This window comes from Cupressus sempervirens, chromosome 10, assembly GCF_028749045.1.
Source record: "Cupressus sempervirens isolate cs-2001-9-10 chromosome 10, ASM2874904v1, whole genome shotgun sequence".
Taxonomy (NCBI): domain Eukaryota; kingdom Viridiplantae; phylum Streptophyta; class Pinopsida; order Cupressales; family Cupressaceae; genus Cupressus; species Cupressus sempervirens.
The window spans coordinates 639,563,063-639,578,931 of record NC_143127.1 but is presented as its reverse complement, the minus strand read 5'-3'; the positions used below and the strand labels follow the sequence as shown (position 1 = coordinate 639,578,931).

The 15,869-nt window shown below is 38.2% G+C and overlaps 1 protein-coding gene across 2 annotated transcripts in view; it reads right to left on the bottom strand.

The window, feature by feature from the left end:
• LOC149535457 (uncharacterized) overlaps positions 1 to 13,767 on the bottom strand; it is an 80,240-nt gene extending 66,473 nt beyond the window's left edge. Inside the window, exons 1-2 of one of the 2 annotated variants that reach the window (XM_089804894.1) lie at positions 13,217 to 13,767; positions 260 to 784 (exon numbers count right to left, since the gene is read on the bottom strand). In XM_089804894.1, the coding sequence (XP_089661020.1) occupies positions 260 to 784; positions 13,217 to 13,456 (765 nt within the window). In that variant the 5' untranslated portion in view covers positions 13,457 to 13,767. Of the gene's footprint in view, positions 1 to 259; positions 788 to 13,216 lie in introns of both variants that reach the window. The other variant, XM_089804893.1, reaches the window with a different exon arrangement.
• Between the last annotated feature and the right edge of the window lie 2,102 nt (positions 13,768 to 15,869).

Below are 15,869 nucleotides of genomic sequence, written 5' to 3'. Positions count from 1 at the left end.
AATGCCTCAAGTGAAGAGTGAATACAAAACTCCAAATACTTGTGGACGGCCTGGTTAAAACGTATTTTAGAGAATTTGGAACCAAGTGTAGTGGTTTCAGACATAAGTAATCTGTCAAACGAAAAAAAAAGTATTCCAAAACTTATTACTGGAACAAGCATAAGCAGTAAAAATATAAGATGCAACTTCATGTGACAATATAGGTACAGATTATCAAAACTATGGTTTCAAATTTCAATGTTTTAGAGGAGAAGCTTACCGTGGGATCAAAGGGATGGCCAACTGTTTCAACAATGGAGACACCCATAGCTCTCATGATTTGAACAAATTGTTTATATATACTTTGGTAGCTGTTGTTAGTCTTCTCCTCTCCTTCTGTTTCTGGCTTGATCTGCATTTTAGCTCTTTCAAAACTGTCTACCATGGGCAATAGACTCTCAATAACTTCCCCTTTAATTTCTGATGCAAAAGAAAGCCGCTCTCTCTCTGATCTTTTTCTGAAATTGGCAAAGTCTGCATTCAAACGAAGAAATCTGTCTTTATCAGCTAATAACTCTTCACTTGATGATGATACTTGTTTCGACAAAGCATCCCTCTCATTTTCAATAGACTGAAGCTGATTTTCTATGTCTGCAATTCTGCTTTCATTGTTAACAGCAATAGCTTCTTTGTAAGAGTGCAGCAATGCTTGTATAGTTGACCTGGGTGCTTGGTCAACATCTGCACCATCTGAGAGTTCACTGCCACTTTCTTCAACTTTGTCATCTATACTTTCCACTCCAGCCTGCTGTCCAAAAACTACACAGATCAGACTCTAATTAACAAAATAAAACTCCTATTAACCCCAAAAAGTTTATGCACATTTCCGATAATTCAGATATAGTGAAATGTTAACCTGATTGCATTAATTAGACAAAGCCCTCTTCTAGATGACTACCAGTAAGCAAACAGACTTTTCTAAAGCAAAAGCATACATACTGATTTAAAATTGGTCTACTTTAAGAGAGTATCAAAGCATACCAATTCTTATGTACCTACATTTTGAGACAGTATGATAAACATTTCAATATTGTAAAGAAATGTGGTTTACCTGAAAGTCATGTGAGAAGAATATTTAAAGACACTAAAATTATATAAATGGAATCCTAAGGGCAAGGAAACCATTAGGTGATGAAATAAATATGTTCATGAGCAGTTGTGTACAGAGTAATGTCCCCATTTCTGAATTAAATTTGAATGTTGTAACCTACAACCATTTGTCAGTACAATATCGAAAATTGTATGTAAAACATATTAGCAATATTGGATTTAAGTAAATACTATTCTAAAAACTACCCAAGCTACCCTTCCTAATCCTTTGGAAGAAATCCTTTCTCCAGTCACCTAACCCTCTGGTGAGAAATTTATCTCGATTAGGTAATTGTCATAGAAAGAGCTTCTCCCTTAGGCCTCTTTGGGATCTCTGGTAACACTACTTGGTAGAGATCCCACCTCTACCAAGTCTCTTATCTCTGACATATGCATATGTTTGACCACTACAATATATATTGTCTCTAAGAGATTCTCTAAAAATCTCTTTGGGTTCCAATTTGGAATCCCAACATTCAATCAAGAATGCCCTCTAGTCTCTTAAGTTCTCTTAAGAGAAACTCGACATTCATAATGAACGCCGTTTATCAAGATCTTATTTGATCTCTACAAGAACTATTATCTCTTATATGGTTATCAAACATGGTTGATAATTTTCCATATTGCATAATTCATATTTGTCATTGGAAAGTATATTAAACATACTAATAGTATCACTTTATTTATGGCCTCTTAAGAAATTTATAAGTCTGCACTATACCTCTGTTATAATCTTCACTGATTTAGTATTCCCTTCGTTGATCTTTATTTTACTTCTTATTCTCTTATCTATATATATATTTTCCACTACATATGTCATTCACGGCATAACTATTTCTTTAGGGATCACTAACTTATAAACTCAAGCCTCTTATACTGCTAGGTAACTTGATATTTCTTCAGATTAATCAGCTGATGTCTCACTATTATCTCAGCACTAAATTGTTATAGATGTCCTATCAATGTCCTCTTTTCCTCTGTCCTCTTTTGCTATGTGCTCTCAACATGTCTTATGCAAAGTTTAACATGTAAATAACATACTTCCTTCCATATCTGATCTGATATTCTTCCCTCCACTTTAGGGACTATCTTCTTCTTATGCACTTATTTATTCACTCGTCATTTTCTTCACATTAGCCTTGACTGGTTTGTTTAACTACAGATGATGATTTTGATTACCAAATTTATAATATGTGGTTCAATGTTCTTTGGGTTTCATAGGATTCAATGGTGTAGAATCAATGAAGTTCCAGCAACTCTCTGTGGCTATACCAATTAATGTTGAGACTATTGTATTTTGCCGTGTTGCTTCCTCCAACCACTCACAATGCTATTTTGTTGATTATGTTGGCAGACTAGATACATGTATTATATCTCTCCTCTATTGCCCTAGGTGCCTACGTGGAGTTCTTTATTCCCCATTTGCCTCTTTGTAGTAGATTGTGTTTACTCCGTGGCTCTTGCATGGGTTGTCTTTCCTTGTCACAGAATCCCTTTCCTTTCTCGTCACACTGTTTGCGTTTAATACCAGCTACAAATGGTTTCCTCTTACCATTGATGCTAGCAGGTGTTCAGATCCTTCCCTTCAGTCAAGGGCGCTTTGCACTTCACAACTATCTGTCTATTTCTGGCAAGGTTGTCTTTTTCGTTTTGACGATATTGATGACTTTCGGATTTGTCCACGCCTCCAGTTGTTTTTCTAATCTGTTGTTAACGTTATACACATTGGAGAGGTGTATGGTGCTCTTAGATGACATGTTTGAAGTCACTATTCACTTCTTTCAATATGTTATCTCTGCAGTCAATTTTATATTCCCGTGTTTGATAATCTTCCCCCCCCCCAAATCTCCCTGTGCCTCCATAATTATATGGACTCCTCCTATTCACAGGTCGTGTTGCCTCATAACCGACAACTATTGTTTGGTGATTTTATTGATCAATATATAATCAAATTCTTTGTTTGGTGTGAATAATAATCAGAATTGTTTATATCAATATAGCTAAGTCAAATATATGTTTGATAATTTCATTTTAGAATCACTTGATATAATATTAATATCAACTATTTCTTATATCTCTTCTATTATTATTTATATATTGTTGATTATTAACTTAATACTAAAATTTAGTCATATTACAAATACAACTTTTATGTTATTGTACCTATTAGATTATTATATTATATTAATAATTTCTTATTTCCTTTAGTCATTTAATGATATAGTCTAAAACCATTTTATTATTTATTTCTATTTATTGTTATTATATTGAATCTCAAAGAGGGTGTATTACAACAGATGAATGCAAAGGTACCTAAGATGCGAAAATTGGACTCAATTTTTGCAACTTCATTGGGTGCCTCGCGTGGCTAATTCTATTGGCTTGCCAGTAGGTAAATAAAGGCACGCTTAGTCCCAATTGTGTTGAAAGAATGTCAGGCTCTCTTCAAACAATATCGTGGCCTAGTTAAACTTTAAGTTTCTTAGAAGAAAAATTAATTGGCAAGGCCGATTTCTGCTTAGTAAGGGTGGATTATCTAGGCACCCTATTGTGAATGTTCCCCGTGACCACTATCATGGTAAAAGAATGCATAAGGATGTTCAATCATTGGAAGCAAGACAAAAGTGGCAAGATTGAGGAGAATGGTGATAGGACACGACACTAGGTACTCCACCTCGTGTGGGTAGCATGAACCACATGAGGCCAAGAGGAATGGTATATATGCTCTTGGACCTAGGGTAGGGGGTCTCTAGGGCACCATATCAAGTCACCCTACCTTATCACTTCTTGAGTCGTCTCAAAATTAGTTCAAACAATCTATTGATATGATTTACATTTCCAATATTTTTTTTTTGAACTTACAAAGTCTAGTTATGAATTATAAGTATATGATTCCTAACTTGTTTGTAGGGTCTCAATCAAAGTGAAAGGTATCTCTAAACTCTACTTGCATTTTAAGAAGTAAAAATTGTAACCTAGGGCAAAATTTGGGTACTCATAATTTGGGGACATTACACAAAACCCTCATGGTTGAACTCCCACATAGTTATTGAGATTTGTTGTATGGAATCTGGATAGATATATATAAACCCAGAATTGGTTGTATTCCATGAGTTATATCTACATTATTATAATATTATCTAATATGGTTACAAGTTTCTCAAACAAGCTTATCTCATCTAATTCTTGGCTAAGGATTATATCTTTGACTACATTTTCCTCTTTGTTTCATTTTGGATTTGTGAACTTAGGTCAAAATAAGGTGGTCCAAGAAAAGGACATTATAGTGATAGATCTCCACCCTAGATTCTACCTCAAGCTACAACAAAGAGGACACCAAGTATATTGTATCTTAACCCTGCATAGGGCTCTACCCCCATACCCTCACCAACCATCATCCCCCTACAATTCCCAAATCAAGGTCCTTGGCCTCCTCGTTCCCCATCTGAAACTCCATGGAACTATAGCATTTTTATGATATCAACTATGAATTTGCCTTTTTTGACTTTTGATGTACATGTTGACTCTCACACTTAGTCCCACATGATTTCAAAGGTAATTTGACAATCAATAATAAAGGTGAATACTCCTCTCACTTTCTCATTAATGATGGATTTGAATTTTAGACTTCTAAAGTATACCTATCTAGGTTCAAAAAGTATTAGTCCCACATGATTTCAAAGGTAATTTGACAATCAATAATGAAGGTGAATATTCCTCTCACTTTCTCATTAATGATGGATTTGAATTTTAGACTTCTAAAGTATACCTATCTAGGTTCAAAAAGTATTAATTGGCAACGAAATAAAACTTAAGGACTAAAAAACATAAATACACATATACCCTAGAAAAACCTATAATGTACCATTTGTGGGTTGTGAAATTGATTTTACAACACACTTCCCTACCAAGCTTTGTTAAAATTATACCTCCCCTATAAAGTATGGTCTATAGGCATGTAAACCATTTGAATTGTGTACAAGATAGCTCGATGATTGATATATTGGATTGCTATGTAAAGTTCCTGACCTCCATGTGGTGACTCAACTGACCTCAAACCAATAGGATTGTACGGTATGCACATATAATGTGATTGCACGATGTAGCTGAAGTGTAGGTTGTATGGTATTGGAGGGATGAGGATGTCGCACAATTACTTAGTGACAGTAGGGTAACAGATAGGGTGGAGTGGATGAGGTTGTACGGTGGATTGGGGTCAAAATATCCATATGGTGAGGAAGCTAAGGTGATCGTACGGTGTTTGTACTCGGTGGAGCAACTTGATGTATTGTGGGGTGGTGAAGAAGAAGTATGGCGTGGATGAATGGTTATGCAACGAGAAGGTCATACGGTCAAGATACCATGCAACAGGGGGACTGTACAGTCAATTATATTATGCAAAAAAGGAAGGTCAGAACACAAGGATGTCATTTATATTATGCAATAAAGGAAGGTCGTACAAAACACAAGGATGGCGTACAATGATGTATTGTTTTGTTTGACTATTCTCCTGGAGTGCGGAAAGATGAAGGGTGTGCGGATGGAAGAAAAACTCAATAATGCAATCTAAACTTATAGATCCAAATTTATCATATAGAATCAAATTATAATGGAAATTAGAACACAAGTATCCTTCGATTAGTATTTGCCAAAAGATAATGCTCCAATTTGCCAGATCCGAGCAAAGTATTACAGGTGATGGAATAGGGTGAGGGTTAAATCTCCCCTAAACCAGATAAACCAAATAGGGCAGGGCGAACAACAGAGAAATCTAACATGAATTCGCAGTACAAAGAAATAATCCAAATCGCATATCCAATGGCTACCTACAACCCGTGCTTAAATACCTATCGAGGAAAACTTTCCAAGGGTGTAAAAAGATAGCCGACGACAACACAAACTACGAAAACAAAACAAAAAAAAAGGGTCCGAGATATATTAAATCAATCAGCCCGTTAAAAATAGTTTGATTAATGAATTATTTTATAACGGGAACATTGCAGTCCTCCCATCCCAAATTTTTCTTGTCCTCAAGCAATTGCAATGCCAGGTGCTGAAGAATGTGCTTGCCCTCCTACATCGCATCGTCCAACAGCAAGTATTTCCAACGCACCAAATATTCCTTCACCATGTGGTTCCATAGGGTCTTCTCACGTATTTCGATGATCTCAGTTGGTTCCAATATGAGCTTTCCTTCTTCATTAAGCGGTGGAAGGTCTGTGGCCACCGTGACATTTTGCCCTACAGCTTTCTTCAGGCATGAAACATGAAAGATGTTATGAATACGGCTCCCCTCCGAATGTTCCAGCTCGTAAGCGACTTCACCAATGCAACGAACTACACGATAGGGGCCATAAAATCGTGGCTTCAATTTTTCTTTTCCCTTTTCCTTCAATGAGGACTGTCGGTATGGTTGGAGCCTGAGATAGACCAAGTCCCCTACTTTGAAACTCCTCTCCATTCGGTGTCTATCAACGTACATTTTTTGTTGATTTTGTGCTCGTAAGTTTTCCTTCAGGCATCTAAGGATGTCCTATCCCTCTTGAAGCTAGTCCCTCACCCTCGGTGCACGACTGTCACCTAGAACTATGTCAATGAAAGAAAGGGGTTTGTACCCATCTAGAGCTTTGAATGGTGCCATTTCGATGGACATGTGGTACATGGTATTATAATAATATTCTCCTAGGTGTATCCATTTGACCCATGCACATTGTGCCAAAAATGTAGTTCCGGAGATAACCTTCGAGCCACTTATTCACAGTCTTCATCTGTTCGTCTGTCTAAAGGTGGTAACTAGTACTTGGTAACAATTTTGTCCTTGCCAACCGAAACAGTTTTGTCTAGAAGATACTCATGAATCACCCATCCCGATCACTAGCAATGTTTCGGGGTAACCCGTGCAGACGAAAGACTTCTCTAAAAACAGATCGGCAACTTGTGTGGCATGAAAAATCTAAGGGGATGGCGAAGAAATGTGCGTACTTTGTTAGTCTGTCAACCACCATGTAAATACAATCCTTTCCTTTCACCTTGGGAAGTCCAGTAATGAAATCCATTGAGATACCTTCCCACTTTTGTTCTGGAATTGGCAGATGTTGCAGTAACCAAATAGGTAGAGTATGTTCAGATTTGTTCTGTTGGCAGACCACACACTCTCTTGCATATTGCAATACGTCTCCTTTAAGACCTTTTCATGAAAACCTCTCCCTGAGACATCTATAAGTTTTGAGGAAGCCCGGGTGTCTTGCCAAGAGCGAATCATGGTCTTCCTTCAAGATTTTTTGCTTCAATTTGGATTCTAACACTAAAAATATCCGATTCTTATAACAAATGATGTCATCCACCACTACCGATCATCCTGGGTGTTGCCATCCATTAACTCACAGGCAAATGTGTTTTTGGAATATTCTACAAACAAATGTGCTTTCCAATCAACTGAAATCTGGATTAGTAAGCAAATAGCAGATTTTCTGGACAACGCACCTGCAACCACATTGCTCTTTCCTTTCACATATTCAATGTCAAAATCAAAGGCCTGAACCTTGATTACCCATTTTTGTTGCCTCTCGTTCAAGTCCCATTGCTCCGAAAAAAATCTCAGACTATTGTGATCCGTACAAACAACAAACTTGGCACCCACCAGATATTGTCGGAACTTGGTTAGTCTCTTTGTCATAAATGGAATATCAGCGTTTTGTCTGCGTAAGCTTCCTGCTCTCATAGGCTATGGGGTGTCTATTTTGCATTAGTACCACGCCAGTGCCTTCTTCAGATGCATTGCACTCCAGAATGAAAAATCGAGCAAAATCAGGCAATGCAAGAACGGGACAAGTGCCCACTACTTCTTTCAGCTTATCAAAAGTGAGTTGTGTCTTTTCATTCCACTGGAAGGAACCCTTTCTTGTCAAATATGTTAATGGGGCGCTGAGCTAAGAGAATTCTTTTACAAACCTCTAGTAATAACTGCACAATCCAAAAAATCTTCGCAACTCCATGAGTGGCTTCAGGGGAGGCCAATCAAGGATAGCTTGAATCTTCTCCTGATGAACTTGAACTCCATATTTACTGACAACATGCCCCAAGTACAATATTTTTGTCATACCGAATTCACACTCGGATTGCTAGGTGAACAAGGACTAATTCTTCATGATCCGTAGGACTTCGTCCAGATGCTTCAAGTGCTCTTTCCATGTCCTGCTATAAATAAGAATGTCATCAAAAAATACTAGCAAGTACTTACGCAATTGTTTGTTGAACATGCGATTCGTGCATGATTGGAATGTAGCAGGTGCATTCATTAATCCGAGCGGCATGACCAGGAACTCATAATGCCCATAGTGGCAACAAAGGGTTGTCTTTTCCATGTCTTCCTCCATGCGGATCCAATGGTATTCGGAACAGAGATCTATTTTTGAAAAATAGACTACGCCATGCAATTCATCCAACAACTCATCTATCCTTGGAATGGGATATCTATTCTTTATTATTTTTCTGTTCAACACACGGTAGTCCACACACATGTGCATCGTCCTGTCCTTTTTGACCAATACTAATGATGACACGAAGGGGCTAGAACTAAGACAAATTCATCCTTTCTCTAGCAGTTCCTAAATAGTCTTTTTGATTTGACCTTTGAATATCTTGGGATGGCGGCAAGGTGTGGTTATGATCAACTTGGCTCCAGCTTCCAAATCGATAGTATTTTCAAACTCTCGATGAGGCAGAATGCCAAGAGGAATGTCAATAAAAACTTTATCATGTTCACTCAAAATATTTTGGAGATCATCATTCTGGGGAGATGTCTGTTGCCCTTTTATAGGTTCCGCCGAGACAAAACAATGTGCAGCACAAGCAACGTCATCATGCTGAAAAATTGCCTCCATCCAATGTGTAGAAACTTCCTTCGGACCTTCATTTGCCATTTCGCGGAGAATGACCTTCTTTTCAGCGACAACAAAAGTGAAGTCCATCTGTTTGAAGCTCTGAGTGTATTCATCAAGTGTCTCCATCCATTATATGTCTAGAATGACCTCCATATCATCAAGGTCTACTATGAAGAAATCCTCAATCACTGTGTGATTCGCCATTGTGATCCTTAGTTGAGGAACAAGGTGTGTGCAGGGCAAAAGAGTCCCTCTGGCAACCTTGACCGGAAATCCTACGTGTGTCTCTGTAGGTAGACCTCTTCGTTTCACCAGAGATGAGTTTATGAAGTTCAAAGTGGCTCCACTATCGAGCATCACCATAACTCTTTGTCCTTGAAGGGTTCCCCATACCTAAAAAATCGTGCACCTTAGGCTACTGGATAGGGCGATAGTTCCTCCACATCGTACCAATGCTGCAATTATTTTCGTACGGTTCAAACTAGCCATGTTAGTGTCGTCGTGATGTTGGTTGTCTTCAAAGGGTGTTTCTTCCTGTTTGTCCTCATCATCGAACATGACCTCAATGTTGTGGATCTTTCCTTTTCCAAGCCATCTGTGCCCAGGTTGCTATGGTCCTTTACAGTTGAAACATAGTTTCTTCCTTCGAAACTCCTGTCTAATAGCTCCATCCAATGACAGCTTCCTAGGCAAAGGTTTATTATCTTTGTCCCTCATAAACATCAACGGTTTGGAATGTAAGTAACTTCGTAAGGATGACGTTAATGATGCTATACTCCTTGCCTTCTTAATAGCCTCTGGCAGGGTGGTAGGATTGAACCTTTTTACCCAACCTTTTAGTGGTTCTATTAGTCCATCCATATAGAGCACTATCTGTCTTCTTACAGAAATGTCTGTGACCAAAACAGAGAGTTTCTGAAATTATGCAATGTACTGGTCAACCAATCCAGTTTGCTTCAATTGTGCCAAATCATTGAAATTGAGTTCCGGAGCTTTTCCGTCAAATCGATCTATCAATCTCTCAATGAATTCTGCATAGGTATTTATTTGATCATGCCCCAATATGATGGTGTTGTGATGTCAACATTCATGCACAACTCCCTCCAAGTGTAAGGCCACAAATTTAATTGCTTCTTTTGGCATGGGATTAAGCTGGAAGTAAGTATCTGTCTTCATTACCCATGCTTGCGCAAATATGGATCCAGATCCAACAAATGGTGACAGATTTACTTTACTCAACTTCCTCCTGAGATCATCATTAAAATATCCTCTGTTTTCGCCTCCTGAATATCTCATTCTCAAATCTACATAATCTTTGTAGGATATATCTTCCTCAAAAGTTGCATTCTTTCAGTCTTCTCTTAGCTATTCTTGCATTTCTTCAAAGGTCAGTTACTTTCCTCCGTGTGGTGCCTCCATCCATGGTGGAAAAGGCAACATGGAAGGTCGAGAGCGTGATGGATGAGGGTTTTCTTTACCCGACACTGAGTCCACGCTATGACCATTTTATTCACCGGATAAATTTTATTGTCTACCAACTTCTTGAGAGTTTCTTCCATGAGTCATTGAGTATCATTGATTTGTGCCTGATTCCTTGCAAGTTCTCTCGATAGTGCCACGAGTTCGACAATTGTGGGTTCCGGTTCGGCAGCCATTCTATCAACGGAATGGGTTCTTCTCTTTCGGCTATAAACTCTCATTCACTATTCACAGGCTGGCAGGATCAAAGCTCTAATACCACTGTAAAGTTCCTGACCGCCATGTGGTGACTCGACCAACCTCAAACCAATAGGATTGTACAGTATGCACACACTGTGTGACTGCACAGTGTAGTTGAATTGTGGGCCATACGATACTGGAGGGATGAGGAGGCCCTACAATTACTTAGTGACAGTGCGTTGACAGATAGGGTGGAGTGGATGAGGCCGTACGGTGGATTGGGTAAGAGTAGCCATACGATGAGGAAGCTAAGGTGGTCGTACAATGGAGCAACTTGTTGTACGGTGGGGTGGCGGAGAAGAAGTACAACATGGATGAATAGTTATGCAATAGAAGGCCATACGGTCAAGATTCCATGCAACAGGGGGGTCGTACAGTCAATTATATTATGCAATAGAGGAAGGTCGTACGCAACACAAGGATGCCATACAGTGATGTATTGTTCTATTTGACTATTCTCTTGGAGTGCAGAAAGATGAAGGGTGTGTAGATGGAAGAAAAACTCAATAATGCAATCTAAACTTATAGATCCAAATTTGTTAGATAGAATCAAATAATAATGGAAATTAGAACACAAGTATCCTTCGATTAGTATTTACCAAAAGATGATGCTCTGATTTGCCAAGTCCGAATGAAGTATTACAAGCGATGGAATAGGGTGAGGGTCAAATCTCACCGAAACCGGATAAACCAAATAGGGAAGGTCTTTCACTTCCGAAATGGTGAATAGAGAACTCCAACAAGAATTCGCAATACAGAAAAATAATCCAAATCACATATCCAATGACTACCTACAAGTCGTGCTTAAATACACGTCGGGGAAAACTTTCCAAGGGTGTACAAAGATAGCCGATGGCAATACAAATTACGAAAATAAAACAAAACAAAAAGGATCCGAGATATATTAAATCAATCGGCTCATTAACAATAGTTTGATTAATGAATTATTTTATAACGGGAACATTACATGCTATCCACAAGAAGCATATTTTTATTTTGAAATCATTAATTAATAAAATATTAAAAAATATATAAAAATTTAATTAAGTTAAATGAATGGTCAAAGACTCAAAATACATGAAATGAAGTGTTGTGAGTCCCTCAAATGATATATATAAAAAAGAGGGATCATTTAATTTGAGAAGGAAAGAAACATTTGAGTGGCACCACTTGTTTAAAAACACTCCTTAGTTTCCTTAGAAACACCCACCACAACTTTTTAGCTATCCATATCCACAAGAGGTAGCCTTAAATGTGGTACAAAAACTCTATTCTACCTTGATTTACAAGAAAGACTTGGGTGCATGTACCATAATATCTAAGCGGTACCTCTCCACTCGGTATAATATCTTCACAAAAAGCTCAGCTGGGAGATATTTAGAACTAAACTGATACGAGGGGGTTGGAGAGCTTCATTTTGGCTGCAAAACAGACGTAGACAAGTAGAGTAATGGGCTTGGAAAACCAGGAAAATGATTTTTTGGCTTGCTGACCACACTGATTGTGCTCTATGATTACGAAGTTTGGGGAAGCAGCCTTTCAAATCACAAATGAAAACAAATAGAAAGAACAAACAAGCATCTTATTACTAGTAGACTCAAAGTCAAATCAATAGTCTTGTATGAGATTCTCTTGGCTGAAGCAAGCATATGTCCATAGAGACATTAGCCGTAATCTATTTGTTAATCTATCAAAATAAAGTTAACGAATATAATAAACACCACTGGCCTAAGCTAGTTGTCAAGGAGAACCTAGTCCATAGAAAGAAGACATGGATGAAAAAAACAAGCAGTGGTTGAACAAATGGGACATTGACATGCCAAAACGTTCCAACATTAATGAAGAGATAAAAAGAATTGTGATAAAAAATCAGGATCCTCAAGTGGACAAAACGAATGAGCAAAAAAGTCCATTATGTAAAAGAGTTCAATCCCACTTGGGACCATGACTGCAAGTGATAATTAAGGGTAAGCCTAGATTGTCACAGGTGCAATCAAAAACTAGGTTACATTATTTAAGGTATAAAAACTGGACAGTTCCCAGAGCATTGGAAGAAAGAACGTGTACTTTCTGCAGCAAAGGAGTAATTGAAACTCAATGACAATCTATCTTTGAACGTGCTGCTTACTAAGATATCTTGGTCAGTTTGAGAGCAACCTGAAAACGGCTGTCTAAACCAACTTTTTGAATTTCTAATAAAGATCGTAATCAGAAAGCTAATATCAACAATAACATAGAGATGACTCAAGATATAATTCTTGCTCCCTAGTTAACTTTTGGTCTTGTGGATAACACTAAAACTCCTTCATTCACGCATTCACCGCAAAGCCCACTCAACAGTGGGCACAAAATTCTCAACTGTACACTCGAAACCAACCTACATTGACCACTGTGTAACATCTATTTGATTATACAATCCAGCTCACCAACCGAAAGTAAATGAAGGATTATAAAGTAAGTGCTCGTAGAAACGAAAGCCAATGTACCTGAGATGTGAAATTGGACTTGGTTTCAGCAACTTCGCTGGGTGTCCCGCGTGGCAAATGCTGCCGGCGTGCCAGTGGGTAAATAAAGGCACGTTCGGTCCTGCTTCTGTCAAAAGAATGCCCTACCCTCTGCAAAAAATACCGTGGTCTAGTTGAACTGATAAGTTTCTGAGAAGGAAAGTTAATTGGCAGGGTCGATTTGTGTAGTGACAGCGATGCACCTGCAAGTGCAGCTGCCATTGGAGAAGCTCAAGCCTCGGTACGGAGTTAATTTCGTATAATTAATGAATCGACTTGGACTTGCAGGAACTCGACCACTAGCCCTTCTGCGATAAAACATCACAAATATTTGGTGAGATTCGTGCTGTTGATATGTTTTTCGCTCATGTGAGGGTGTTTCTCGAAGTTTCTCGCAGCATCGGGATTTTTCAAATTTTGATGTCCGTTTCTTACGTCGCTAAAGAATAGTCCTGAAAGACGAAGTTCATTGCTTGCGCTCAATTTGTTTTTACCCCATGTGCCAATGGGTGGGGATGCTCAACTCCAATTTCTCTTTAATTTTAAGCAGCCAAATTGCTCCATGTATAGTTTAAGTGATCGGAAAAGGATAAAATAGAATCTCTATCTATTTTAGTGGAGGAATGACCCTTCAAAAAATGAAAATAAGCATTCAAAAAAGAGGAGTTGGGAATAAGCAGTCACTTCTAATTAGGGAAAATAACACAATTTGTTTTCCCTCATTTTATTTGTCTCTAGATTTTTCTTCAAATCACTTTATTTGATGATTTTATTTTTAAATAGCTTTTAAGATAGCTGCAAACAAATTAGGCAACCAAAATTCATAAGCATGGGGTCATCAGCGCCACAAATAATTGTTAAAAATATGAAGCAGTGTCTACTAGTCAAAATAAGCTTAGCAGTCGCATGGAGACCTATGCTTACTATTTGAGCTATAAGTATTGAATCATGGCATAACAGGTATAGTCTTTGAAACACAATTTGAGGACATAATGTACCATGTTGGCATGTTGCATTGTTTTTTGTACAATTAATGAATTACAAGTTTATTTATTAATATTTTAAAAGATTATATTTATTTTTTGTTAGTACTGAAGACAAAAGGAGTAGTCAACATGTGGCCAATAGTATCATCACCCAAAAACCCCCAAAATTGAACTACTCAAACCCATCAATGATACATCATCTTGAAAACATGGCACTTATTACAAAAAATAGATCAAAAATCCTTGCCAAAAGGAGCAACAGTCGACACGCAATCATATAAACCAAACAGTTGCTTGGTCACAGGTGAGATTTAGGAATTCGTCAGCTCCACCCCCACTCAAGGTCGATTTGCCTCTGATCGCACCAGCACCACCAGAAGCATCACCTTGATCTAGCAATAGCAAGACATCCACATAAATGAGCATATGACCTCCTTCCACTCCCAAAGCAACTTCCACATTATCACCACCACAACTCTTGCCAAGAAACTAACGTCGAACTAGTGGACGTCCACTCTCATAGAGAGATCAAGAGGAGCCCCTGACTTCACAAGGGTAACCTTCCTTTTGTGAATAGGGGCCACCACAAACTCATCTCGGGATCAAGCACAAGACTACAGAAAACACAACAACTTACACCACCCTAAACGAGCCACGAGAAAATGAGCTTCTAGTGGATCAGTTGAAGACCATACTAAAAGAGGTTGTAATTCTCCTAACTTGTCCCCAATAAGATGTCCAAGGCCATTGAACATGTCCAACCTTATTCTCAGCTCAACCCTATTGATTATTCCTTCAAAGCTCCCATCCCATTTGAGTTACAAGCATTCTCAAACCACTTGCAAAACCTCCTCTTTTGATTTAGCTACCATCAACCCCAAAGCCAGGAACAATGAAGAAATATCTAGATTAGAACATGGCCTCCAATCATGCTCTTAAGTATTCCTCACCAAAAATTAGGAACATCACTTCCCAAAACTCCCCTACGTCTAGCTTTATGACATTATGGAGTCATTTCACAAAGATTGACCAAACGAAGGAGGGAATTTTTCCCATGGTTCGCAAAGAAAATTAGGCTCCATGAAGCCACGCCAACTCTCTGCAAGCTATTCAATGTGATTGCATTGTTACTATAAGCTAATGGGAAAGGGAACTTCAATTAAAAGATTGTCACAAAACCTCTTAAAGGCTCACTTCCTGACAAGTGATCATAATTTCCCAGGGGTTGGAATCATACTTTGAGCAATCACATGTCCAAGTCTGATGCAATACAAGAATGGTGCATCCCCAAAGGAGATGATGAAACCCCCAACAAATTTAACACATTAGAAGTATAACAAGATATGGTTGGAAACAAACTCTTTTATTAACAACAGATCTTGAATTACATCAATTGAACAAGATACATGCCAAGATGTAAGGTCTTCCGGTTACAGCCAATGCATTTCAGGTTGCAAACTGACTCCAATATTCTTGAGCTATCACCTTTCTCTTCCCCATCATCATCTTTACAAGACATAATTATATTACATATATAGCCATCTAGACACACAAGTTAGCTTTGAATTCACAATCTCCAATAATAGGAAACATGTTGTACAATATAGGACTAGCCCTCAATGAATTAATGACCAGATACATAATTTACA